At 49.7% G+C, this 25,701-nt stretch overlaps 1 protein-coding gene across 1 annotated transcript; it reads left to right on the top strand.

The window, feature by feature from the left end:
• Nucleotides 1–25,498, top strand: CCDC63 (coiled-coil domain containing 63). The gene is made up of 12 exons (XM_083454033.1): nucleotides 1–235; nucleotides 2,598–2,712; nucleotides 4,059–4,225; nucleotides 6,152–6,341; nucleotides 7,400–7,519; nucleotides 9,680–9,861; nucleotides 10,517–10,698; nucleotides 13,341–13,558; nucleotides 16,422–16,496; nucleotides 18,222–18,414; nucleotides 22,213–22,410; nucleotides 25,180–25,498. The coding sequence occupies exons 2-12, from the start codon at nucleotides 2,674–2,676 to the stop codon at nucleotides 25,317–25,319; spliced, it is 1,704 nt and encodes a 567-aa protein (XP_083310159.1). The 5' UTR covers nucleotides 1–235; nucleotides 2,598–2,673; the 3' UTR covers nucleotides 25,320–25,498.
• Nucleotides 25,499–25,701: the final 203 nt, after the last annotated feature.

A 25,701-nucleotide genomic window follows, 5' to 3' on the forward strand; every position in this document is an offset into this window, starting at 1 on the left:
GTTCTAGTAAGCGAGGCGCTTCTGCTGCAAGCGGAGGGGGAGGCGGGCGAAAGCAGGGGACGCCGACGCCGGCCTCATTTTTTCTGCCCTTTGGAAGAGCAGCATTTTCCCTTTCTGAAAGGAAGGTAGAGGAGTCCGCCGTCGCGCAAGTTGCGCGGCGGTTAGAAGAAGACGCTTGCGAGATCCTGTCCCGCAGAAGAAGGGAGGCAGCGTTGCGGCTGGTGCCCGGAGGAAAGTGAGGCTTCTACTTAGCCCAGGCTCCGTTATTCCCCTTCCTTCTCTCCCTGTGGCTTGCCCAAATAATTGTTGTCAATCACATCTGAGTCCTCTTTCCCCATCAAGCCTCTCCTAATTTTTTTCCTTATTTATGCGATCGATATTCACGGTTCTTTCAAAAGCAGCATAGCTAAGGTCCCTGCCCCCAGGAGTTTACAGTTTCTATGCTGCAAAAAAAAGCAGGCGGGAGGGTGGATCCAAGCGGTCAGTGCAGTTGAAATGAGAGACGCATTATTATTATTATTATTATTATTATTATTATTAATTTACAGGAATTGCATTTACTGTATATCCCACTTTTTTCTTCCAGGAGCTCTAGCTGGCATACATGGTTCTCCCCCTCCTCATTTATTTATTTTTTATTAAAAAAATAAATTTATTTGTTTGATTTTTCAGATTAAAGTTTTACAGTCGCATATCCATCTGCTGGACTTCCCTCCTCTCCTTTGTGGGTCCTACTGTCAGTGGCGTAGCGTGGGGGGTGCAGGGGGGGCCGGCCGCACCGGGCGCAACATCTGCGGGGGGGGGGGCGCTCGCACTCGCAGCTCTCTGCCCCTACCTGGCTCACTCACTCTCTCTCACTGCAGTGCTGGCTGTGCGAATCCGATCCGAGCCGCCGGGTCGCCGCCCACTGTGGAGGGGAGGGTGCCAGGCATGCGGTGCGGAGAGAGAGCGAGGGACTATCTGGGGGAGGGACAGTGCAGCGGGAGGCACAAATTACTTGCCTTGCCCCGGGTTAGGGGGCGCAAATTACTTGCCTTGCCCCGGGTGCTGACAACCCACGCTACGCCACTGTCTACTGTTAATCATTTCCTCCTGCATCTTTTATGATAATCCAAATATTTTACATCTCCTTTATGTCCAAAATTCACCATTAAACTACAAGTGTTATTCCAACCCTACTAACGATTATTCATTTCTATACCGCTTTGTATTTTTAATAAAAATCTCAAAGCGGTCTACAGCGTATTAAACCTCTTCATTAGGGCTGGTGAGTCTGGGCCTCGCCCCTTAAGCCCAGGTGGATTTTAGCTGTTTACAATGGTTTTTAGGATAAATTAGAAATTTCCCCCATCCCTAATTAAAAGTTTGGTCCTCCTGATTTCTGGTTCTTCCGGTCATTTTAGCCCTTTTCAGGATAATCCATCCACTTCATCTGCCATTCTCCTCACCCTCCTCATTTAATTCCCACATCCTAGGTTAGGCTGAGAGACAGGGACTGACAACCCCCCCCCCCCGATCATCAAGTGATCCTCATTTGAACCCTGGTTTCTCCCAGGTCCTAGCCCAACACTCTAGCCACTGCACCACACTGTCATGAGACTCCAACGGTGCTTGGAAGCAGTGGCGTAGCGTGGGTTGTCAGCCCGCGGGGCAAGGCAAGTAATTTGCGCCCCCTAACCCGTGGATTTGCGCCCCCTAATCCTAACCCCCAGATGTTGCGCCCGGTGCGGCCGGCCCCCCCTGCACCCCCCACGCTACGCCACTGCTTGGAAGTGTGTGGGCAGTACCCGATGTAAAGGGACCCCTGACCATTAGGTCCAGTCGTGACCGACTCTGGGGTTGCGGCGCTCACCTCGCTTTATTGGCTGAGGGAGCCGGCGTACAGCTTCCGGGTCATGTGGCCAGCATGACTACGCTGCTTCTGGCGAACCAGAGCAGCGCACAGAAACACCGTTTACCTTCCCGCCAGAGTGGTACCTATTTATCTACTTGCCCTTTGACGTGCTTTCGAACTGCTAGGTTGGCAGGAGCAGGGACTGAGCAACGAGAGCTCACCCCGTCACGGGGATTCGAACTGCCAACCTTCTGATCTGCAAGTCCTAGGCTCTGTGCTTTATCCCACAGCGCCACCCGAGTTCAGGTGTAAATAGACTAAATGACACACACACCCCACCCCGCCCTCACCTGCTCCCAAATTCTGGGCTTGGCAAACGTTAGTCAACCTTGCAACTCCTTCATGCCAAGACCTAACAAAATGTCTGGACTGACCCGCTTGGAATGGGTCGGTTTCCATAGAAATGGCAAGAAGAAGGTTTTTGCCCCCACCAGTACGTGCTCTCTTGTCATTTCTATGGAAACCCAAGTCCTGAATGGGTTGGACAAAGCTGAGCCATCTGTTGCACCCCCTCATTATAGAAGGAGAACAAGCTCTGTGATGCCATCAGGATAATGTTCTCCCGTTAAGCCGGCAGAGCCATCTGGGGTGATTTCGCCTTAAGGGAACCAGAGGAAAGGGGGCGAGGACCAAATCTGCCAGTACGGTGGAGCAATTGCTGGTGGGGTCTCGCTTCCGAATGTACATTTGCTGTTCTTTTCAGGGCACGGGTCTTCCTTCAAGAAACATATTACCTTCATTTTGCTTGACGGAGGCGACTGACATCAACAGGAGAGAGAATGAAGGCGGTGACTAAAATGGCTACTGGAACTACCTTGGTAACTCTTAGACTGCTGTAAATTGTTCCATGTGGGATGACTCTTAAAGACATCTTGTGTTTAATTTCACGGCACATTTATTGATGGGCCGAGGCTGTCACCAACGTCTTCAACTATATTGAAAAGTTGACATTGGTACCATGTCATTGGTACCATGAGGCCATTTCCACATGTGGGTTTTATTTTGTTTTTACTTATAATGCCTGGTCTGGGCTGTGGTTACACGCCTGACACACAATTTCAGATCAGGCAACTTCAGGTTCCAACTCTTAAATGGATTGGTTGCTGTGGGATGCAGGGCCTTTTTTGTCGTAGCCCCAGAGCTCTGAAACTCTCTTCCGAAGGATGTCAGCTGATCTCTCTCTCTGACAGCAGAAAAAGATGGCTTTGTTTCCTCCCCCCTGAGTTCTCCACTGTTGCTGCTGCTGTTTTAAAACTGCCCAAATAGAAAGATGCTTTCTTTCTCTACTGGGATTTTGGAAGCTGGGGCCGGGGGGCCGGACGCTTGTGGGATTCCCAATAGGGTAGGGCACCTGCTATGCTTCAGCCCCATCAAATGGCTTTTGTTGGTGGGAGATATATAGGAATCATCATCATCATTTACTATACCCTGCCCATCTGGCTGGGTTTCCCCACCCACTCTGGGCGGCTTCCAATCAAGTGTTAAAAACGATACAGCATAAAATATTAAAAACTTCCCTAAACAGGGCTGCCTTCAGATGTCTTTTAAAGATAAGATAGCTACTTATTTCCTTCACATCTGAAGGAATGTGGCGGGCGCCACTACGGAGAAGGCCCTCTGCCTGGTTCCCTGTAACTTGGCTTCTTGCAATGAGGGAACTGCCAGAAGGCCCTCGGAGCTGGACCTCAGTGTCTGGGCAGAACGATGCGGGTGGAGACGCTCCTTCCGGTATACTGGACCGAGGCCGTTTAGGGCTTCAAAGGTCAGCACCAACACTTTGAATTGTGCTCGGAAACGTACTGGGAGCCAGTGTAGGTCTTTCAAGACGGGTGTTATGTGGTCTCGGCAGCTGCTCCCAGTCACCAGTATAGTTGCCGCATTATGGATTAGTTGCAGTTTCTGGGTGACCTTCAAAGGTAGCTCCACTTAGAGCGCATTGCAGTAGTCCAAGCTGGAGATAACCAGAGCATGCACCACTCTGGAGAGACAGTCTGCGGTTAGGTAGGGTCCCAGCCTGCGTACCAGATGGAGCTGTTAAACAGCTGCCCTGGACACAGAATTGACCTGCGCCTCCATTGACAGGGAGGTTTGAGCCTTTTGAGCTTAAAACAGACCCCACTCCCCTCTCTTTCCCCCTTCCCTCCTGATCTGCCCTGATCCACAGCGCCGGAAACAATCCCGCTCCAGGAGCGAGAACTCTGACTACACTGAGAAGGAGAAAGAGATGATGGCCGAGATTGAGCTGAGGAAGCTGCAGCAACAGTTCCGGATCATGGTGGAGAATAGGAAGTCTTTTGGGATCAAGACTCAACGGCAGTTGTTCCAGCAGGAGTAAGTGGGGCAGAGTTTTGCGAGGGTGTGGACATACGAAGGGACGACCACGGGGACCAGAGGTGGGGAAGCTCAGGCACAGGGGCCAAATGCGGACCCCGGGTCTCCCTGTTTGGCCCTCGGAACTATCCCCAGGAGTATAGTCCTAGCTTTTCAAGGGCAAAGGTGCCAAATTTGTGGGGTTTTTTTGCCCCAGACCCCCACCTGTCCTGGCTCCCATCTGATGAAGGACATGGAATTACATCACGGTTTCCACCAGAAGCTTTAATGATCACTGCAGATGCGCTATTGACAAAAAAATAAAATAAAAAATCTCTCCTATAGAAAAACTATGGAAATGTTAGGTAAAGGTAAAGGGACCCCTGACCATTAGGTCCAGTCATGACCGACTCTGGGGTTGCGGCGCTCATCTCACTTTATTGGCCGAGGGAGCCGGCGTACAGCTTCCGGGTCACGTGGCCACCATGACTAAGCCGCTTCTAGCAGCGCACAGAAATGTTGTTTACCTTCCCGCCAGAGTGGTACCTATTTATCTACTTGCACTTTGACGTGCTTTCAAACTGGTAGGTGGGCAGGAGCAGGGACCGAGCAACGGGAGCTCACCCCGTCACGGGGATTCAAACTGCTGACCCTCTGATTGGCAAGTCCTAGGCTCTGTGGTTTAACCCACAGCGCCACCCATGTCCCACTACGGAAACATTAAGAAGACATTTAAAACTAATCCTAAATAAAAAGCAATCTCAGCACATTGGCGGCTCATTTTCCCAACAAGTCCTGGGAACTCACCTCCCTCTTCCCCATAGTGCACATTCCTTAAACACCATTCTGCACCCGTTCTGTTTGGGGGTGAAGGAAGGTCTGTGGTACATATTGCCATGTTGACTTAGATCAATGCCACCAGCCCCAGACCCCTTTTCCGCACCACACCCCCTCTTTCAGATGCCCACTGGCATTAAGACGATAGCCTCCCACTATGGGTTGGTTCCAGCGTCCAGTATTTGAGGCGCACTGTACATGGAGGCTCTGCTTTCGTTCCTGATGGCCATTGGCTGCCACTTTTTACGGATCCACCCCACCTCCTTTTCATAGAATCATAGAGTTGGAAGAGACCACAAGGGCCATCGAGTCCAACCCCCTGCCAAGCAGGAAACACCATCAGAGCACTCCTGACATATGGTTGTCAAGCCTCTGCTTAAAGACCTCCAAAGAAGGAGACTCCACCACACTCCTTGGCAGCAAATTCCACTGTCAAACAGCTCTTACTGTCAGGAAGTTCTTCCTAATGTTTAGGTGGAATCTTCTTTCTTGTAGTTTGGATCCATTGCTCCGTGTCTGCTTCTCTGGAGCAGAAGAGAACAACCTTTCTCCCTCCTTTATGTGACATCCTTTTATATATTTGAACATGGCTATCATATCACCCCTTAACCTCCTCTTCTCCAGGCTAAACATGCCCAGCTCCCTTAGCCGTTCCTCATAAGGCATCGTTTCCAGGCCTTTGACCATTTTGGCTGCCCTCCTCTGGACATGTTCCAGTTTGTCAGTGTCCTTCTTGAACTGTGGTGCCCAGAACTGGACACAGTACTCCAGGTGAGGTCTGACCAGAGCAGAATACAGGGGCACTATTACTTCCCTTGATCTAGATGCTATACTCCTATTGATGCAGCCCAGAATTGCATTGGCTTTTTTAGCTGCCGCGTCACACTGTTGGCTCATGTCAAGTTTGTGGTCAACCAAGTCTCCTAAATCCTTTTCACATGTACTGCTCTCGAGCCATGTAGATGAAGCCCACCCCCCTTGCACACGCGTCCCGTTGTGCGGAGAAGTATTACCAAACGCAAGGCTCAGTTGTGAGCCTCCACTGGTGCGTCTGCGCAGTGTTTGTTGTGAGATTGCACACTCTTAACCTCTTTCGCTCCTCTGCCGCAGGAGGCAAATCCACGCCTTGAAACAAGAGCACGACGAGATCAATTTACTGCTGAGCCTCACCAAGTCGCCTCGGAACCTTTTCATCGACGACCGCAACTGCATGGAGCTGAAATTTCTTTTGCAGACCAAAGACGAGTATGACGCTCTCATCAGAGCCACCAAGGCCTTGATCTCGGAACTGGATGACAAGGTGCATGGTGGGAAAAGGCAGGAGGGGTGTGAGGTCTGGTGCACACACCCTGAAACTGGCTTGTATTTTTGGCTTTCTAGTTTGCTGCAAGCAGAAAGCCTAGAGTCATATTATCATAAAGGCAGTGGCGTAGCGCGGGTTGTCAGCACCCGGGGCAAGGCAAGTAATTTGCGCCCCCTAACCCGTGGAGCCAGGTAGGGGCAGAGAGCTGCGAGTGCGCTCCCCCCCCCAGATGTTGCGCCCGGTGTGGCCGGCCCCCCTGCACCCCCCACGCTACGCCACTGCATAAAGGTAAAGGGGCCCCTGACCATTAGGTCCAGTCGTGGCCGACTCTGGGGTTGCAGTGCTCATTTCACTTTATTGGCCAAGGGAGCCGGCGTACAGCTTCCGGGTCATGTGGCCAGCATGACTGAACCACTTCTGGCGAACCAGAGCAGCACACAGAAACACTGTTTACCTTCCCACCGGAGTGGTACCTATTTATCTACTTGCACTTTGACATGCCAGAAGCGGCTTACAGAGCCAGAGTCGGTCACGACTGGACCTAATAGTCAGGGGTCCCTTTACCTTTACCTTAAATTGGATTTAGAACAGTAAGAAAAGAGAATAAGATAGTGAATAGTTGGAAATAATTTTAGATTAAGAATGATATTGGAGAGCTGTTACATGCAGATAGAATGAAATTCAGAAGGGAGGGATCTGAGGAAGTCAATTAACAATGTAAGAGAAATTGGGTTTTTAAGGGATATGTGTTTAAGATTCCATCATTTTTTGTTTTTCTTGTTTAGTACTGTATTGTGTTTTCTTTTGTGTGTTTTCTTTTCTTTTTTCTATGTTATATTTATTATACGTAATTGTGGAATTTTTTTTGAAAAAATAAAAACAGATCGGAACAGCAGCAGGAACATTTGATGTGTCTGTACAGACTTGTCTAAACGGAAATGATGGGGAGGGGGAGGCACCAAAAAGTGGGTGTCTATGGGGTGAAGTGGAGGGACGCGGGTAAACTGGTCCCGAGCTATTCATATAAAGGTCTTCATGGATCTCTTTTGTTTCAGATCGCGGAACTGGAGAACAAGATTAAGAAACAGAAAATGCTTGTGATCAAAATGAGGCAGGAGTACGACGGCAGGTGGCTGCAGAAACAGATCCAGCTCTTGGACAACCGACTCAACCACGTGAGCTGTGGCCCCCCCACCTCCGCCAGTCCAGACCCCCTCCTGAGTCCCACACCTTCTGGCTCTGCTGAGAACCAGAGTCTGCCTCCTCGGGGAGGTGGCAATGAAATAATCTCACCCCCTGCGAAAAACAAACATTATAAACCCAGTTAAAAGCAGCGGGAACTGTTTATATTCTGCTCCCAAGCTTCAGGGGAGCATCCTGCAACACACACACACTGTGCTGGTCCCGTGGGTTACCCAAGAGGCGAGGTCCAAGTCCGGTCTGTGGTCAAAGGTGCAACGTGGAGGCAGTCCATTGTAGCTGAAGCTGGGTGCAGGGCAGGGAGTCGGGTGAAGTCAGGAACAGGCTTGCAAGCAGGGAGCCAGGGCGGGTCAGGAGCTCAGGCAGGAAAGCAGAACAGGGTTCAGGCAGGAACTAACAACCAACAATGTTGCTCCCGCAACTTGAGACTGGGGCTGGCCGGCTTTTATCTGCCCCGAGGCATAGGGCGGCCCTGATCCTCAGGGGACTCACCTCTCCTGGCCTGGAGGCGAGTACTCCTCCTGCGGGAACTTAGTTCCCTCCGCCTCTCTGCCCTGAGCCTCTGCAGCTCAGAAGAGGCTGGAGGGTTACTGGACCCAAAGGCAACCTTAGCTTCCTCTGACGGGGCTGAGAGTGGAGCACCTGCAGGCAATGGGTCCTCCATCACCTCAGGGGCCAGAGCAGACTCAGCTGATGCCTGCACCTGAGGACCCAGCACAGGTGAGGACCCTTCAGGCTCATGCCCCAGCCCCGGCTCAGCTGGTTCTGGAGGCAGGGAATCCTGTGCAGGCTGGGATCCCTCAGGTTCAGCATCCGAGTCTGAATCCCCGGCCATCACACACACACGAGGGAAGGACCAGCAGACTTGTGGGGACCCCAGGTTTTGTAGAAGGACTCATTTATTTATTTATTTATTGGAGGGGGAATCCCAAGGAGGAGAAAATGTTGCACAATATCCCCAGAAGATCTCAGTGGCACAGGATCCTGAGAGTGGAGAGAAAAACTGGATGGGAGGGATGGGTGACCTCAGACCCAGGGGCCAAATGTGGCCCTCCAAGGTCCTTTCTGGCCCTCATGTCTCTCCCCAAGCCACATTCCCTCTCTGTGGGTCACAACTCTCGCTACCTCTGCTCCACATCTTCCTGGGATGTGCCCTCGAATTCCAGCCAAAGTAAACGTATTAAAAAACAACACCCAAACTAATCTCTATTCCTCGAGACAGCACAGACTTATGCCAAGGTGGTTCAGCACCTCTTTGCAGGAAGAAGGTTTTGCAGTTTAGGACAGTAATAATAATAATAATAATAATTTATTATTTATACCCCACCCATCTGGCTGGGTTTCCCCAGCCACTCTGGGCGGCTTCCAACAAAACACTAAAATACAATAACCTATTAAACATTAAAAGCTTCCCTAAACAGGGCTGCCTTTAGATGTCTTCTAAAAGTCTGGTAGCTATTTTTCTCTTTGACATCTGATGGGAGGGCGTTCCACAGGGCGGGTGCCACTACGGAGAAGGCCCTCTGCCTGGTTCCCTGTAAACTGGCTTCTCGCAGCGAGGGAACCACCAGAAGGCCCTCGGCACTGGACCTCAGTGTCTGGGCAGAACAATGGGGGTGGAGACGCTCCTTCAGGTATACAGGACCGAGGCTGTTTAGGGCTTTAAAGGTCAGCACCAACACTTTGAATTGTGCTCGGAAACGTACTGGGAGCCAATGTAGGTTATGTGGTCCCGGCGGCCGCTCCCAGTCACCAGTCTGGCTGCCGCATTCTGGATTAGTTTTAGTTTCCGGGTCACCTTCAAAGGTAGCCCCACATAGAGCGCATGCAGTAGTCCAAGCGAGAGATAACCAGAGCATGCGCCACTGTGGCGAGACAGTCCGCGGGCAGGTAGGGTCTCATCCTGCGTACCAGATGGAGCTGATAAACAGCTGCCCTGGACACAGAACTGACCTGTGCCTCCATGGACAGCTGTGAGTCCAGAATGACTCCCAGGCTGCGCACCTGGTCCTTCATGGGCACAGTTACCCCATTCAGGACCAGGGAGTCCTCCACACCTGCCTGCTCCCTGTCTCCCCAAAACAGTACTCCTGTCTTGTCAGGATTGAACCCCTTCCTCATTTTGCTCTTTCCAGGTCACGGTTTATTTTGACACCATCCTGATCACCAATGCCAAACTCCGCGAGGAGATAGAGAATCTCCAGTGCCAGAAGTCTGTCTTCGATAACATCTACTCCCGGCTTCACAAACAGCTAGAGCAGCAGAGGAAGACGATGGACTTGTCTATTGAGCAATCGACGCAAGCCTATGAGCAAAGGTGAGAGCAGCTGGTCCCAGGTTCATATCCCGCCAGGTTCAAATCCTGGGATCCGCCCCGCCCCCCACCTGAAACCCCGTAGAGATGCTACCAGTCGTTGTTGTTGTTTAGTTGTTTAGTTGTGTCCGACTCTTGGTGACCCCCTGGACCAGAGCACGCCAGGCACTCCTGTCTTCCACTGCCTCCCGCAGTTTGGTCAAGCTCATGCTGGTAGCTTTGAGAACACTGTCCCACCATCTTCTCCTCTGTCGTCCCCTTCCCCTTGTGCCCTCCATCTTTCCCAACATCAGGGTCTTTTCCAGGGAGTCTTCTCTTCTCATGAGGTGGCCAAAGTACTGGAGCCTCAGCTTCAGGATCTGTCCTTCCAGTGAGCACTCAGGGCTGATTTCCTTCAGAATGGAGAGGTCTGATCTTCTTGCAGTCCATGGGACCCTCAAGAGTCTCCTCCAGCACCAGAATTCAAAAACCAGTCAATGTAGACAACACTGAACCAGATGGGTCAGTGGTGTGACTCTTAAAAGCAGCATCCCTGTGTTCCTTTCCAATTTCTGAACATGCGTTTTCCTGCATTGCAGGGGGTTGGACTAGATGACCTTTGGGGACCACTTTGTGATTCTATGATTTCCCCGTCACCACCACTTCTGCCCGCTTCTAGGGTGGAGGCCCTTGCCAGGATCTCTGCGATGAAGGAGCGGCGCTGCAAGGACATTGCGCAGTTCAACATTGAGTTTCGGGAGCTGGAGCGGATCTACAACCACGAAACCAAGCTGAAGGCGTTCATGCTCATCAAGCTGGTGGACCGCTCGGAATTTGAGGAGCAGGCTAAAAAGGAAGAAGGTACCACGCATTGTTGTAAACAAAAATCTGCCCTTTCCCCCCCTTATGGGGTATCCAAGAGCCCATATAGAGTCCTTAGGTAGGTTCCTTATTGGTAGGAGAAAATAACAGAGGCCAACCAGAGAATATTGAGAAGCAAAGCAGCTAGTAAGCCTGATCTTTATTGATCTGTTGCAACAGGGTGCTCTCCTCACCCGCAGGAGAGAGGAGGAATCCAGAACCAAAGGAGTGTCTGCCCTTATGTAGACATTTTAAATTGCCCGCCTTGGAGTCAAAGACCACCCCCCAAAACATCACACATACATCACAGAAGGAGGTGGTCTACAACAGAAATCCTGTTTGCCAGGATACCTGTTAATGGTCACTGATTGCTTTACCTGGGCAGCCTGGCCATTCTTTTGTGATGGTTAATACTTTTAGTTCCTGAATCCAGGTCATGGGCTCACCTTATTCATACACAAATACATCTTTCAGACAAGATTTGTAAGCAAAAAGACAAAGGGAAGGTTTTCCTCATTTCCTTCCTCCTTGCAAATAAATATATTGAGGTCAATTTGGGAGAGTCAAAATGGCTTCAGGGTTGCTCTCCTGTACTATTTCAGACACGTGGTTTATATACTTGTGTATGTGTTTGCCTTGTACATTTATAAACATTTGTTTTATATTTGGGACTTTAGAATTCTTACAACAATATGCTTTAAAGTTATGATTTAAAGGCTTGCTGATGACACTGCTGTATTTATGAAAAGAATAGATTTAAAATTTCTGCTGTTAGGGTCTACTTTGTATATTTTAGCCAGTTGCTCAGCCTTTGAGCCCCTGAATGTGTGAAGCAGAACACACTGGCTGCTGAAAGCGAGAGGACGGATCCTGTGGGCGGTATTCAGTCACTGTGCAGTCATGAAACTGGCTCTTATCCCGGCCTGTTTGGTTGCTTGACACCACAGCTTCCATGACTTTAAATTTCAACTCTTTAATTGCTGCCTTTAGTGGGTTGAGCAATTGATGATGATGATAATAATAATAATAATAATAAATTATTTATATCCCGCCCTCCCCAGCCGAAGCCGGGCTCAGAGCGGCTAACAACAGTAAAATAATACAGCATTCTAAAATCAATTCATTATAAAATCAGTTCAAATCAAATTGATGGCAACCATTGGGCCAGAGTTCTGTGAAGAAATACCAAAGGAGGGGGTCAGGCTGTGCCTTGGCCAAAGGCCTGTAGAACAGCTCTGTCTTGCAGGCCCTGTGGAAAGATGTCAAGTCCCGCAGGGCCCTAGTCTCTTGTGACATGACAGAGCGTTCCACCAGATCGGGGCTACGGCCAAAAAAGCCCTGGCTCTGGTTGAGGCCAGCCTAACCTCTCTGTGGCCCGGGACCTCCAATATGTTTTTGTTTGAAGACCGTAAGGTCCTCCGTGGGACATACCAGGAGACGTGGTCCCATAGGTATGAGGGTCCTAGGCCATATAGGGCTTTAAAGGTTAAAACCAGCACCTTAAACCTGATCCTGTACTCCACTAGGAGTCAATGCAGCTGGTATAGCACTGGGTAAATGTGATCCCGCAGTGATGTTTTTTCATGAGTGTTGTGAGTCAGTGGGAGCGAGTTATCCGGCTTGATGCCCGAGTCTCCTGCAATTCTTGGGGTCCCGGCTCCAACAAGGGTCAAAATTCAAATGGAGGATTCCGCTGTTGAGTTAGCCAAGCAAAGTGCACAAGAACCACCTAACTATGGTCCTTTGTATAATGAAGGAAGTAGCTTTGTGCCGGAGGGCAAATGGGTGGGTCCCCTCCTTCACCTGGCTGGTGGTGAGAAAGACCAAGACCAAGAGTGTGTGTGATCTGAGCCCGAAAAGGCAGAAGCCAGAGAGTGAGAGCCATGCTTGATTTCTGTTTAAATCCAGGGCTGTGGCTATGGGAGAAGCAAGCCCTTCTTGGGGTGTTAATGCTATGAACGCCTCCATCTTAGGCTCAGGTTGTATATACGTGTAAATAAACCATAGTCTCTGCTGTCCGACATTCTGCAAGGAAACACGAACCTGTCAGGAATGAGCCAGCTCCCAGTGAAGGTTTGCAGGCAACTGCAGAAAGCAGCCAGGAACAGGGAGACCTAGATGTTAGGCAGGGGAGAGCCTGCCGCTGCAGACTGCTGCTCTTCCTGACCTTGATGGGTGATAAGGCAGTAGCTGAGAGCAGACTAGAACACAGCCAAAGCTCCTAGGAAGCACAAAAAGGCACAAAGAGTCTCAGAGGCAGCCTCTCAGACCAGGGAGAGGGTGGAGCTGATCCACTCAGTCCAAAGAGTCGGTGAATGGGAGGGCTGCTAGACAGGAAGCAAAACAAGAGACGTGAGAGTCGTAAGTTCAATATCTTCTGTAGATCCCGGAAGGAATCTTCAGAAGGGTCATCTTGAGTAATGATGCCGGAGGCTTTGTTAGAGCTGTCCGGAGTTATCTGTTTGTCTTGGCAATAAATCCTCCTTTTAAATTATCTACGCTTACTGTGTTATCAACCTGGGAACCTGGACTTCTGACAGAACCCTGGGTAAGTGCCTGGAACCCCCTGGAGCCTTGCACCCCTCGGAGACTGAGGTGGCAAGAGACAATTTTATGAACCCTCCCCCTTGAATCCCTTCCAGCTCTCAAGGCCAAGAAGCGAGCCAAGACCAAGGGCGAGAGCTTTGAGAGTTACGAGGTTGCCTACATGCGACTGCTGAAGCTGACGGAAAACGGGGACATTGACCTGCTGGTGGAGGATTTCATTGAGAAGGAGGAGAAGAACTTTGCCTACTTCAGCTACGTCACCGAACTGAACAATGACATGGAGAGGCTGCAGAAAAGGATCGAAGACATCCAGGTCTCCTCTCTGCCCTCCCCCCCTTCCTACGCCCCTCACTCATCCCTGGTCCTCTGGCCCTGGCTTCCCAGGCTGGGCTCTGGGCTGCTGAGCCTGCTGCAAGTGGGCTGTGTAATAATATTATTATTATTTATATCCCGCCCTCCCCAGCCGAAGCCGGGCTCAGGGCGGCTAACAGCAATAAAATAGTACAACATTCTAAAATCATTTCATTATAAAATTAATTCAACTCAAATTGATGGCAACCATTAGGCTGAAGTTCGGTGGAGATAGCCAAAGGAGGGAGTCAGGTTGTGCCCTGGCCAAAGGTCTGGCGGAACAGCTCTGTCTTTCAGGCCCTGAGGAAAGATGCCAAGTCCCGCAGGGCCCTAGTCTCTTGTGACAGAGCGTTCCACCAGATTGGAGCCACAGCTGGAAAAGCCCTGGCTCTAGTTGAGGCCAGCCTAACCTCTCTGTGGCCTGGGACCTTCAGGATGTTTTTGTTTGAAGACCGTAAGGTCCTCTGTGGGACATACCAGGAGAGGTGGTCCCATAGGTATGAGGGTCCTAGGCCATATAGGGCTTTAAAGGTTAAAACCAGCACCTTAAACCTGATCCTGTACCCCACCGGAGCCAGTGCTCCCAGTGACTCCTGGATGGAAATAGCTTGGCCACAGCTGTCCATGCCCTGGTAACCACACAGTGCTGCAATGCCCTTGGCTTGGTATGGAGGCTGCAGCTGGCGCAGAACATGGCAGTCAAACGCCCACCAGCATGCAACACTTTGCTTGGGGGATCTGGCACTGGCTGCCAGTTTGCTACCAGGCCACAGTCAAGCTGCTGGTACTGCCATCTAAGGCCCTGCGCAGCTCAGAACCAGATTGCTTAACAACAACAACAACAACAACAACAATAATGATGATGTATTATTTATACCCCGCCCATCTGGCTGAGTTTGTTAAAAACAATACAGCATTAAATATTAAAAACTTCCCTAAACAGGGCTGCCTTCAGATGTCTTTTAAAAAGAAGATAGCTGCTTATTTCCTTCACATCTGAAGTTCCACAGGGCGGGCGCCACTACCGAGAAGGCCCTCTGCCTGGTTCCCTGTAACCTCACTTCTCGCAGTGAGGGAACCGCCAGAAGGCCCTCGGCGCTGGACCTCAGTGTCCGGGCAGAACGATGGAGGTGGAGATGCTCCTTCAGGTATACAGGACCGAGGCTGTTTAGGGCTTTAAAGGTCAACACCAACACTTTGAATTGTGCTCGGAATTGTGCTGGGAGCCAATGCAGATCTCTCAGGACCAGTGTTATGTGGTCCCGGCGGCCACTCCCAGTCACCATCATTGTACAGTCATACCTCGGGTTACAGACGCTTCAGGTTGTTTTTTTCCGGAAGCGCCGAAACCCGGAAGTACTGTAATGGGTTACTTCTGGGTTTTGGTGGTCGCGCATGCGCAGAAGTGCTAAATCGCAACCTGCGTGTGCGCAGACACGGCACTGCTGGTTGCGAATGTGCCTCCTGCACGGATCACGTTGGCAAACTGAGCGTCCACTGTACTTCCCAGAAGCAGTCAAGGACATTTTTGTTCTAACAGGTTTCCCCAGCTAGATAAATGGGCCTACAAGTCTCTACTTGTTAGGGTTTTCGTTTTGCTTTAAGCCAGTGTTTCCCAGACTTGGGTCGCCAGCTGTTTTCGGACTACAACTCCCATCATCCCTAGGAAGCAGGTCAGTGATGATGGGAGTTGTAGTCTTAAAAACACCTGGAGACCTAAATTTGGGAAACACTGTTTTAAACGTACCTTTTTGTTTTTTTAACTATTTTAAACTATTTTATGTGTAAATTGCCTTGAGATGGTGGCTTGGGAGGTGATTAAGAAATCAGTTGCAATAATAATAAAATAAAGAATGTGCGTGAGAGAGAGAAACATTTCAGGAGCTAAAATTGACTCATTGCTGCCACCATGTAGCCAATGAAGGGACTACAAGATGGCTAAACCTCTCCATCACCACCAACTACTCTTTTGGTTGGGAGTTGGACCATAGCTGTCAACGTTTCCCTTTTTTAAAGGGAAATTCCCTTATTCCGATTAGGATTCCTTGCAAGAAAAGGGAAAAGTTGACAGCTATGAGTTGGACCAAACCACTTGATGTACGCTCTCAAAATGCTTTCACCAACACCCACCCATGAATCCTGGAATGCATACCAGATTCCTTCTAAAAAGGAGCCTGCAACATCAACAGCTACAGGAACAAAAACAGAATTCTCTGATTAATCCATCCATTAAAATGTTTTATCTTGTTATTTCCATTTGCTTATACATATTCATGCAAAGGATGAAAGGGAAAAAATAAAACAAATAAATAAAAACTATAAGCAAGCAAAGGAGTAAAATATTTTACTCTGATTAATCACCAGCTATGCTATATTATCATCAATACCCATGGAAATTAATGGACCTACAGTCCTTAATAATTATACAGCCTAGGCAGGGGGCACCAACGCTTTTGTGCCCCTGCGTGCTTAAGTGGATATCTATTGGCAACAGAAGGTTTCTTCTTTCAAGACTAGCATTGCACTCAGGTGGCACATAATTCCAACTTTTCTTTACCTATTAATTTTCACATTTTATGTAATCTTTCAGACAAAGTGTGCTGTAAGGTGCATTATACAAATGTGACACTAGATGGCGATGGTGAGCTGTGGCAAATTCAATATATTTTTCAAAACGTTTCTTTAAAAAAGCACTTTCACAATCTTTTAAATATGTGCCTAGATTCTACCCTACTTCTGGAAATCCAGCACAGCAATTGCAATTTTGGTGGGAAAGGTTCCCCACTCTCAGCCTGAGCCCCTTTGTGCACTTCTGTGTTCTGTAGAATGAAATCAGCAAGCTGAAATCCGAGCACAAGAAGGCAGAAGACATCATTCACAGCAACATGAAAGAAGTGGAGGTAAATGGGGCACATGTGGGGCTGACCTAGGGGGTCCCATCGCTGTGGGGAAAGGCTGCAATGTTTGGGACTTTCGAGTCCCATAGCTCAGAGGCAGCGTGTCCCGGGTTCAATACCCAGTGACATCTCATGGGAGGGGTTGAGAGCTGCTGTCAGTCAGCATGGACAGTGCCAGATTTACATATAAGCTAAACAAGCTATAGCTTAGGGCCCCACTCTCTTGGGGGCCTGGGACGTGGGTGGTGCTGTGGGTTAAACCACAGAGCCTAGGACTTACCGATCAGAAGGTCGGCGGTTCGAATCCCCACGACGGGGTGAGCTCCCATTGCTCGGTCCCTGCTCCTGCCAACCTAGCAGTTCAAAAGCACGTCAAAGTGCAAGTAGATAAATAGGTACTGCTCTGGCAGGAAGGTAAACAGCGTTTCCGTGCGCTGCTCTGGTTCGCCAGAAGCGGGTTAGTTATGCTGGCCACATGACCCGGAAGCTGTACGCTGGCTCCCTCAGCCAATAAAGAGAGATGAGCACCGCAACCCCAGAGTTGGCCATGACTGAACCTAGTCACGGACAACTCTGGGGTTGCGCGCTCATCTCGCTCTAATAGGCCGAGGGAGCTGGCGTTTGCCCGCAGACAGCTTCTGGGTCATGTGGCCAGCATGACTAAGCCGCTTCTGGAGAACCAGAGCAGCGCATGGAAACGCTGTTTACCTTCCCACCGGAGTGGTACCTATTTATCTACTTGCACTTGACGTGCTTTCGAACTGCTAGGTTGGCAGGAGCAGGGACCGAACAACGGGAGCTCAACCTTAAAAGGGAACAGGCATAACTGTTGTGTGTCACATGCCTGTTTACTTCCAGCACAGTCTAGGAACTTCCGTTTGTATATAGCTTTTGTATTGCTGCTGTTTTCCTGGACACAAAGGGAAGCAGACATGTTTTTTCCTTTGTTCCTGCTGCTGAATAAAATGCTGTAATATACTGCTTACACATGGCTCTGTCCGCCTCTTCTGCTGTGAGAAGATTTATACACTCTGCTGAAAGAGCGTGCACGGGTCTCTAAAAATATCTGAGGCTCGTGTCGCTGATTGATGCTGTTCCAAGGGAGACCGGTGATCGTCCAGCTGCCGGCCAGTGGCTGAAGCCAGCTGGGGGCCTGCCTAATGCCCCTGTCTCCCTGGCAGTATCCCAAAAGCTCTGATGTTATGTACTGAGTTGAATAGGATCTAAAAGGCAGCAGTCTGATTGGTCCACAGGAGCCACCCAATCCAGCTCCATGTGGAAGTGAATCCGCAACCTGATTGGCCTACAGGTGAATCCCGGAATTAGCCAATCATCTGGGGCCCATTGTGTAAATAATGTACCGTATTTTTCGCCCTATAGGACGCACTTTTTCCCCTCCAAAAATGAAGGGGAAATGTGTGTGCGTCCTATGGGGCGAATACAGGCTTTCGCTGAAGCCTGGAGAGTGAGAGTGGTCAGTGCGCACTGACCCCTCTCGCTCTCCAGGCTTCAGGAAGCTCCACGCAACCCTCCGGAGCCCGGTGCGAAACTGCGCCTGGCTCCGGAGGGTTGCGCAGAGCTGCCTATGGGGCAAAAAATACGGTATATAAAGCAGACATTCTGGGGGAACTTCCATTCCTCCTCACCTCTATGAGCTGAATAAAGAGCATGAAATCCACTCTCGACTCTGAGTATATTTCACCTGACCACCTCTCCTTTGGCCCGCAGGAGAAGCTGCAGAAGACCACGGAAGATGCCAACCTGTACGAGGACAAGCTGAAAGAGAACAGCAAGATCCTGGACCAGCTGAAGCAGGCAGTGGACTTCCTGTTCAAGGAAACGGGCTGCGATGCCACCAAGATCAGAGAGCACCTGGGCGAGACGGGGGAGATCACAGATCAGAACCTGATGCAGTATTTCAGTGAGTGATGGGGCCCTGTTGTTGTTGTTGTGTTGTTGCTTAGTCGTTTAGTCATGTCCGACTCTTTGTGACCCCATGAACCAGAGCACGCCAGGCACTCCTGTCTTCCACTGCCTCCTGCAATTTGGTCAAACTCATGCTGGTAGCTTTGAGAACACTGTCCCACCACCTCGTCCTCTGTCGTCCCCTTCTCCTTGTGCCCTCCATCTTTCCCAACATCAGGGTCTTTTCCAGGGAGTCTTCTCTTCTCATGAGGTGAGTATTGGAGCCTCAGCTTCACGATCTGTCCTTCCAGTGAGCACTCAGGGCTAATGGATAGGTTTGATCTTCTTGCAGTCCATGGGACTCTCAAGAGTCTCCTCCAGCACCATAATTCAAAAGCATCAATTCTTCGGCGATCAGTCTTCTTTATGGTCCAGCTCTCACTTCCATACATCACTACACCACAGCTTTTACTATACAAACCTTTGTTGGCAAGGTGATGTCTCTGCTTTTTAAGATGCTGTCTAGATTTGTCATTTGTCATTCTCCCAAGCGTCTTCTAATTTTGTGGCTGCTGTCACCATCTGTAGTGATCATGGAGCCCAAGAAAGTAAAATCTCTCACTGCCTCCATTTCTTCCCCTTCTATTTGCCAGGAAGTGATTGGCCCAGTGGCCATGATCTTAGTTTTTTTGATGTTGAGCTTCAGACCATATTTAGACTATATCCAGACCATATCCAGACGGGGCCCTAGACAGGCCCATCTCTTGGGTTGCTTCTGCAATGGACCCAGCCAAGTAAGGTGGAGAGCTTAAAAGGTTTTTCTGGACCAGGAAAACCCATCCCAAAAAGAGCGTTTAAGCTCCCTGCCTTACTTGCATTTAATTTGTGGGATTTCAGCCCTTCTTTTTTTTTTTTTATATGATATTTTTATTAAGTTTTACAATAAATGAACAAAAAGTAGAACACAATACAACAAACCAAGAAAAAAACAAAAGAGAAAATACAACAACATACAAACACCATACAACAAAAAATAGAAAAAGGAAAAAATAAAAATATTAAAAGCAATTTTTGTCTCCTTATGTTCTTTGCATTAACTTGTTTCTGCGACTTCCCCAGACCTCCCTTCTCTGTATTCCAGATCATATATTCTGGCAGCAAATTCCTTCCCTCTGTCACATTTTGGTTTCATCATTATCTTAATGTCCTAATCTAATTACATTTCCATATATCTTAGAACATTAATTTGTGGGATTTCAGCCCTTCAAGCAGCCTTCAACCATGTATGGTTGAAATGGCACAAGTTAAATGTGTGTTAAGTTAAACGAGTTACAGGTAGGTAGCCATGTTGGTCTCCGGTAGTCGAAACAAAACAAAACAAAACAAAACAAAAAAAAAAATCCTTCTAGTAGCACCTTAGAGACCAACTGAGTTAGTTATTGGTATGAGCTTTTGTGTGCATGCAATGCGTGTTAAGTAATCTTACAATTGCCAAATTGGCCTCACTGTTTCTCCAAATTCAAACTGCGAAAAGTTAAAGTGTGGCTTATATTTGTGACTGTAATGGTTCTAGGGGTTCCTCGTGCGTAAGCTTGTCCCAACCTCTGGCTGGGTTACCTTAGTGAACCTTTTCTGTCCGGACAGCCACTCACCCATGGCTGTCTCAATCGCTGGCAGAATCCGTCAGTGGGCGTTTCTTAAACTTCTTCCAGCAAAGAAGCTCTTTGACGCCAAGTCTCCTCCTACTCTCCCTGCGCGGAAGCCTTCTGCGCAAGGAGGGCGTAGGCAGCGGAGGACCCTTCCTCTCTCCGCTGGTCCCCGGCAAGGAATCATGGGACCGCCTCGCCGATTCCCCCATCTGCCCCCCTTCTCCACTGGAGCTACGTTGATTCTCTTCCCCAGAAGACGGGCTGCCTCTCCCAATCCCGGGACGCTCTCTGGGATCCCTTTGGAGCTTGCTCTCTCCCTCGGACACTGATGGCAGTTCCCTGACAGTGACCTTACGGTATGCAGCCAGGAGCAGCGAGGAAGGGAGCAATTTATATTGGGGTATTTTTTATTTTTTCTTCTCCTCCCCATCAATTTTAAAGGTGCTGTTTGTATTTGGGTGCGGCTTATATTCAGGCCAATACGGTATAATCATAATTGTTGTTGTTTAGTCGTTCAGTCGTCTCCGACTCTTCGTGACCCCATGGACCAGAGCACGCCAGGCACTCCTGTCTTCCACTGCCACCCGCAGTTTGGTCAGATTCATGTTTGTAGCTTCGAGAACACTGTCTAACCATCTCGTCCTCTGTCGTCCCCTTCTCCTTGTGCCCTCCATCTTTCCCAACATCAGGGTCTTTTCCAGGGAGTCTTCTCTTCTCATGAGGTGGCCAAAGTATTGGACCCTTAGCTTCATGATCTGTCCTTCCAGTGAGCACTCAGGGCTGATTTCCTTAAGAATGGATGCGTTTGATCTTCTTGCAGTCCATGGGACTCTCAAGAGTCTCCTCCAGCACCATAATTCAAAAGCATCAATTCTTCGGTGATCAGCCTTCTTTATGGTCCAGCTCTCACTTCCATACATCACTACTGGGAAAACCATAGCTTTAACTATACGGACCTTTGTTGGCAAGGTGATGTCTCTGCTTTTTAAGATGCTGTCTAGGTTTGTCATTGCTTTTCTCCCAAGAAGCAGGTGTCTTTTAATTTCGTGGCTGCTGTCACCATCTGCAGTGATCATGGAGCCCAAGAAAGTAAAATCTCTCACTGCCTCCATTTCCTCCCCTTCTATTTGCCAGGAGGTGATGGGACCAGTGGCCATGGACATAATCATAATAGTGGATGCATTTCAAGAAGCAATGCAGATCTGCTTGTGTTGCCTTTCAGCTCGATCTACTTTTCCTTGTGCACAGGCGCGGGCAAATGATTCGTGGGCGACTTAAGCTGTGTTTTCTGTGAAGTCCCATTGTACGACACGGAGCTTGCATGCCATTCTCTTGAAGCAACTTGTGATTTTCAGTGCTCCTACATGCTTAGCTTTGGGAAAGACAGTGGTTAAAAAGACTCCCTTGCATGCAGATTCTGTAGCTCCAGGACACTGGCGACTGTGGGAACTATGGGATGTGATCCATGAGAGCCAGTCAAGTACAAAGTTCCTTGAAATGCTAGAGAAGACATGCAAGGGAATGTTTGGTCCAGCCAGTCAAAACTTCCTGTTCCTCCTGGCTGGAGCATCCTTCCTTTTGCATGTGATAGAAGGTGGGCGTGACCTTACCTGTCCAGGGAACAAAAGGACAAGTCACGCAGCGCACCTCTCTCTTTTTGACTTCCTTCTTCGTTTGACCAGCTTTTAGCTAGGACTGCTCTGCTAGCTTTCAGCTAGCAGAAGCACCGGGATTATCCCCCCATATGGCATAGATCCACATATCGGTAACTAAGTCTGCCTTCAGGAATCCAACTGTGAACTGATGTGAGTAAACTTCTTTTGTTGACTTTGAATAAGATTGCCGTGTCTTTATTCTTTTAAGAGGGATTCAAGGGAACTTACCAGGAACGTACAATTTAATCTGAGACAGGTTGAATTGTATAATAGTGAGAGGCTCACACGAGCCTGCAACCAGTTATCTGCTGTGCATCTGAAAAGGGGGAATGTAACTCTGCTACATAAAGGAACTTGCTAGCGCAAGTTAGGAAGGATATTAATAAACAATATATCGTCTCCTGCCACTCTGAACATTCCCACAGAAACAGCAAGGGGTCTTTGACCCCTAGTGACCTCCAGCCAATACGGCACCGCTCCTGAAGTACTCCACTTGTCTCCTCCCTGCAGGCATCGTGGAGAAGAAAAGCAACGACCTCTTGCTGATCGAATCTTTCCTGCGTTACAAGGAGCTGGAGGGGGAGCTGGATTCGGTCCCCATGCTGAACCCCTTTTTGGGCGGCTCCGCCTTCCTGAAGAAACTGGAGACCATTAAGATTGCGCCACCTTCTCTCAGCGTCGATCCCTTCGCAGAGACGCTGGAGCCCTGTAAGTAACTGTGTGGCTCTGATGCAGAGGACAGTGAGGCAAAATGTTTCTAGATGCTCTCAATATATGCAGCAGGCCTGCAGCCGGGGTGAAACGAGGCTCTATTTCACCTGGGTCAAAGACCCAGTTTGGTACCAACACCACCCCATGCATTTGTGTATACACACACACACAAACACAGGCTGGCAGCCCTCTGGAGGCTTCACCCGGGGCAAAAAACCTGGCTAGGTCCCCCATAGCTACGACTCTGCCTGCAGCTTACATGTGATTTACTTGCACAATTGCAGCTCTTGGGGGGACGGGGACAAATAACAATAATAATATTTTTTTATTTATACCCCACCTGTCTGGCTGGGTTTATCCAGCCACTCTGAGTGGCTCCCAACAGAATATTAAAAATAGAATCAAACATTTAAAAATTCCCTAAACAGGGCATCCTTCAGATGTCTTCTAAAAGTCAGATAGTTGTTTATTTCCTTGACATCTGATGGGAGGGAGTTCCACAGGATGGGCGCCGCTACCGAGAAGGCCCTCTGCCTGGTTCCCTGTAACCTCGCTTCTCGCAGGAAGGGAACCGCCGGAAGGCCCTTGGAGCTGGACCTCAGTGTCTGGGCTGGATGATGGAGGTGGAGACACTCCTTCAGGTATACTGGGCCAAGGCTGTTGAGGGCTTTAAAGGTCAGCAACAACACTTTGAATTGTGCTTGGAAAATGTACTGGGAGCCAATGTAGGTCTTTCAGGACCGGTTTTATATGGTCTCGGTGGCCACTCCCTGTCACCAGACTCGCTGCTGCATTCTGGATTAGTTGCAATTTCTGGGTCACCTTCAAAGGTAGCCCCACATAGAGCGCATTGCAGTAGTCCAAGCGGGAGATAACCAGAGCATGCACACTTTGGGGAGACAGTCTGCAGGCAGGTAGGGTCTCAGCCTGCATACCAGATGGAGCTGGTAGACAGCTGCCCTGGATACAAAATTAACCTGCACCTCCATGGACAGCTGTGAGTCCAAAATGATTCCCAGGCTGTGCACCTGGTCCTTCAGGGGCACAGTTGCCCCATTCAGGACCAGGGAGTCCTCCACACCCGCCCCCTCCTGTCCCCCCAAAACAGTACTTCTATCTTGTCCAGATAGATGGCGCCACCATCCATCCTCCAACCGGCTCTACTCATTCACACAGCCTTCACTGATTCTGATTTGAAAGAGAAGTAGAGCTGGGTATCATCCGCATACTGATGAACACCCAGCCCAACCCCACTGATGAACTCTCCCAGTGGCTTCATATAGATGTTAAAAAGCATGGGGGAGAGGACAGAACCCAGAGGCACCCCACAAGTGAGGGCCCAGGGATCTGAACACTCATCCTCCATCACCACTTTCTGGACACGGCCCAGGAGGAAGGAGCAGAACCACTGTGTATAACAGTGCCCCCAGCTTCCAGCTCCTCTAGATGGTCCAGAAAGATGTTATGGTTGATGGTATCAAAGGCCACTGAGAGATCCAGCAGAACTAGGAAACAGCTTTCACCTTCGTCCCTAGCCCCCTGGAGATCATCGGCCAGTGCAACCAAGGAAACAAATGCAGAGCTGGGTAGGGGAGAATGGACAGTGGGAAGAGGCCATCCAAGATCTCACGTGACCGTCCCAGAACCCTGTGAGCAAGGAGGAGGGCTTAAAAAGCTCTTTCTTTGCGGGGTTTCCCCATCACTGAAAGAGTTTTCAAGCCCTCCATTTTGTTTACTGGGCTCTGGGAAGAAGAAGAAGAGTTTGGATTTGATATCCCACCTTTCACTCCCCTTCAGGAGTCTCAAAGCGGCTAACATTCTCCTTTCCCTTCCTCCCCCACAACAAACACTCTGTGAGGTCAGTGGGGCTGAGAGACTTCAAAGAAGTGTGACTGGCCCAAGGTCACCCAGCAGCTGCATGTGGAGGAGCGGGGAAGCCAACCCAGTTCCCCAGATTACAAGTCCACTGCTCTCAACCACTACACCACACTGGCTCTCTGGGAGGCTTGTGTGGCATCCCACAGCCTTCCAGAAGCCTTGCATGGCCATCCCAGAGTCTGGTGAGGAAGGGATAGTCTCCATGGACAGGGAATGATGCTCCTGGACACCAGAGCATCTCCTGCTGCCAGCTGGCCTCCGCTGCCACCAGTCCCATTTAGGACTGAAATGCAAGGTGAGGGGTTGGCCAACCAGAAGATAATTTCCTGATCTTTCCCAAGGAAGATCCAAGTTTACGACGAGCTGAGCAAGGGGACGAGGGGGTCTTACTGGTCATCTGAAGCAAGCTTCAGCCTCTGTGGAGGGTGAGGAGCAGCAGGTGGCCAGCGGCTCAAATTCCGTTTCAGTGGTGTAGCGTGGGGGGTGCAGGGGGGGCCGGCCGCACCGGGCACAACATCTGGGGGGGGGGCGCGCTTGCACTCGCAGCTCTCTGCCCCTACCTGGCTCACTCACTCTCTCTCACTGCAGTGCTGGCTGTGCGAATCCGAGCCGCCGGGTCGCCGCCCACTGTGGAGGGGAGGGTGCCAGGCGTGCGGTGCGGTGCGGAGAGAGAGCGAGGGACTATCTGGGGGAGGGACAGTGCAGCGGGTGGGGGGCGCAAATTACTTGCCTTGCCCCGGGTTAGGGGGCGCAAATTACTTGCCTTGCCCCGGGTGCTGACAACCCACGCTACGCCACTGTTCTGTTTTGTTGCAAGCTGTGATTAAAAACCAAGGCTAATGTTGCGGATTCCACCTCTAAGCTGCAACCCCTTGAATTTCCCAACAGTGGAGGGTCCTCTGGACCACAGCGCCCTGCGGGCCATGATCCTGGAGAACCTGGAGAGGGAGAAGATGAAATCGCTTAAAACCTCGGTGGAGAGAATGGAGGCCAGCCGAGAAAAGAAGAAGTATTCCGCCATACCCTAAGAGGAGGCAGGCAGGCACCCCGACCAGGAAGCCCAGGGATTCTCAGCCCAGTTCACAGACTATGTATGTGTGTGTGTGTATATATATATATATATTTATATTTTTAAAAATACAAAATGGGATGGAGTACCAAAATGGGCTCTCTTTTGTAAACATAAAAGGTTATTAATAAAGGACACAACGTTTGCATTTCTACAGTCTCTGCAATGTTCTAACCTTTGCAATGTTTTATTTTTACTATTGGGACGCGGGTGGCGCTGTGGGTTAAACCACAGAGCCTAGGGCTTGCTTATCAGAAGGTCAGCGGTTTGAATCCCCATGACAGGGTGAGCTCCCGTTGCTCGGTCCCTGCTCCTGCCAACCTAGCAGTTCAAAAGCACGT

The sequence above is a fragment of the Podarcis tiliguerta genome (genome assembly GCF_965153285.1).
Source record: "Podarcis tiliguerta genome assembly, chromosome: 8".
NCBI lineage: Eukaryota > Metazoa > Chordata > Lepidosauria > Squamata > Lacertidae > Podarcis > Podarcis tiliguerta.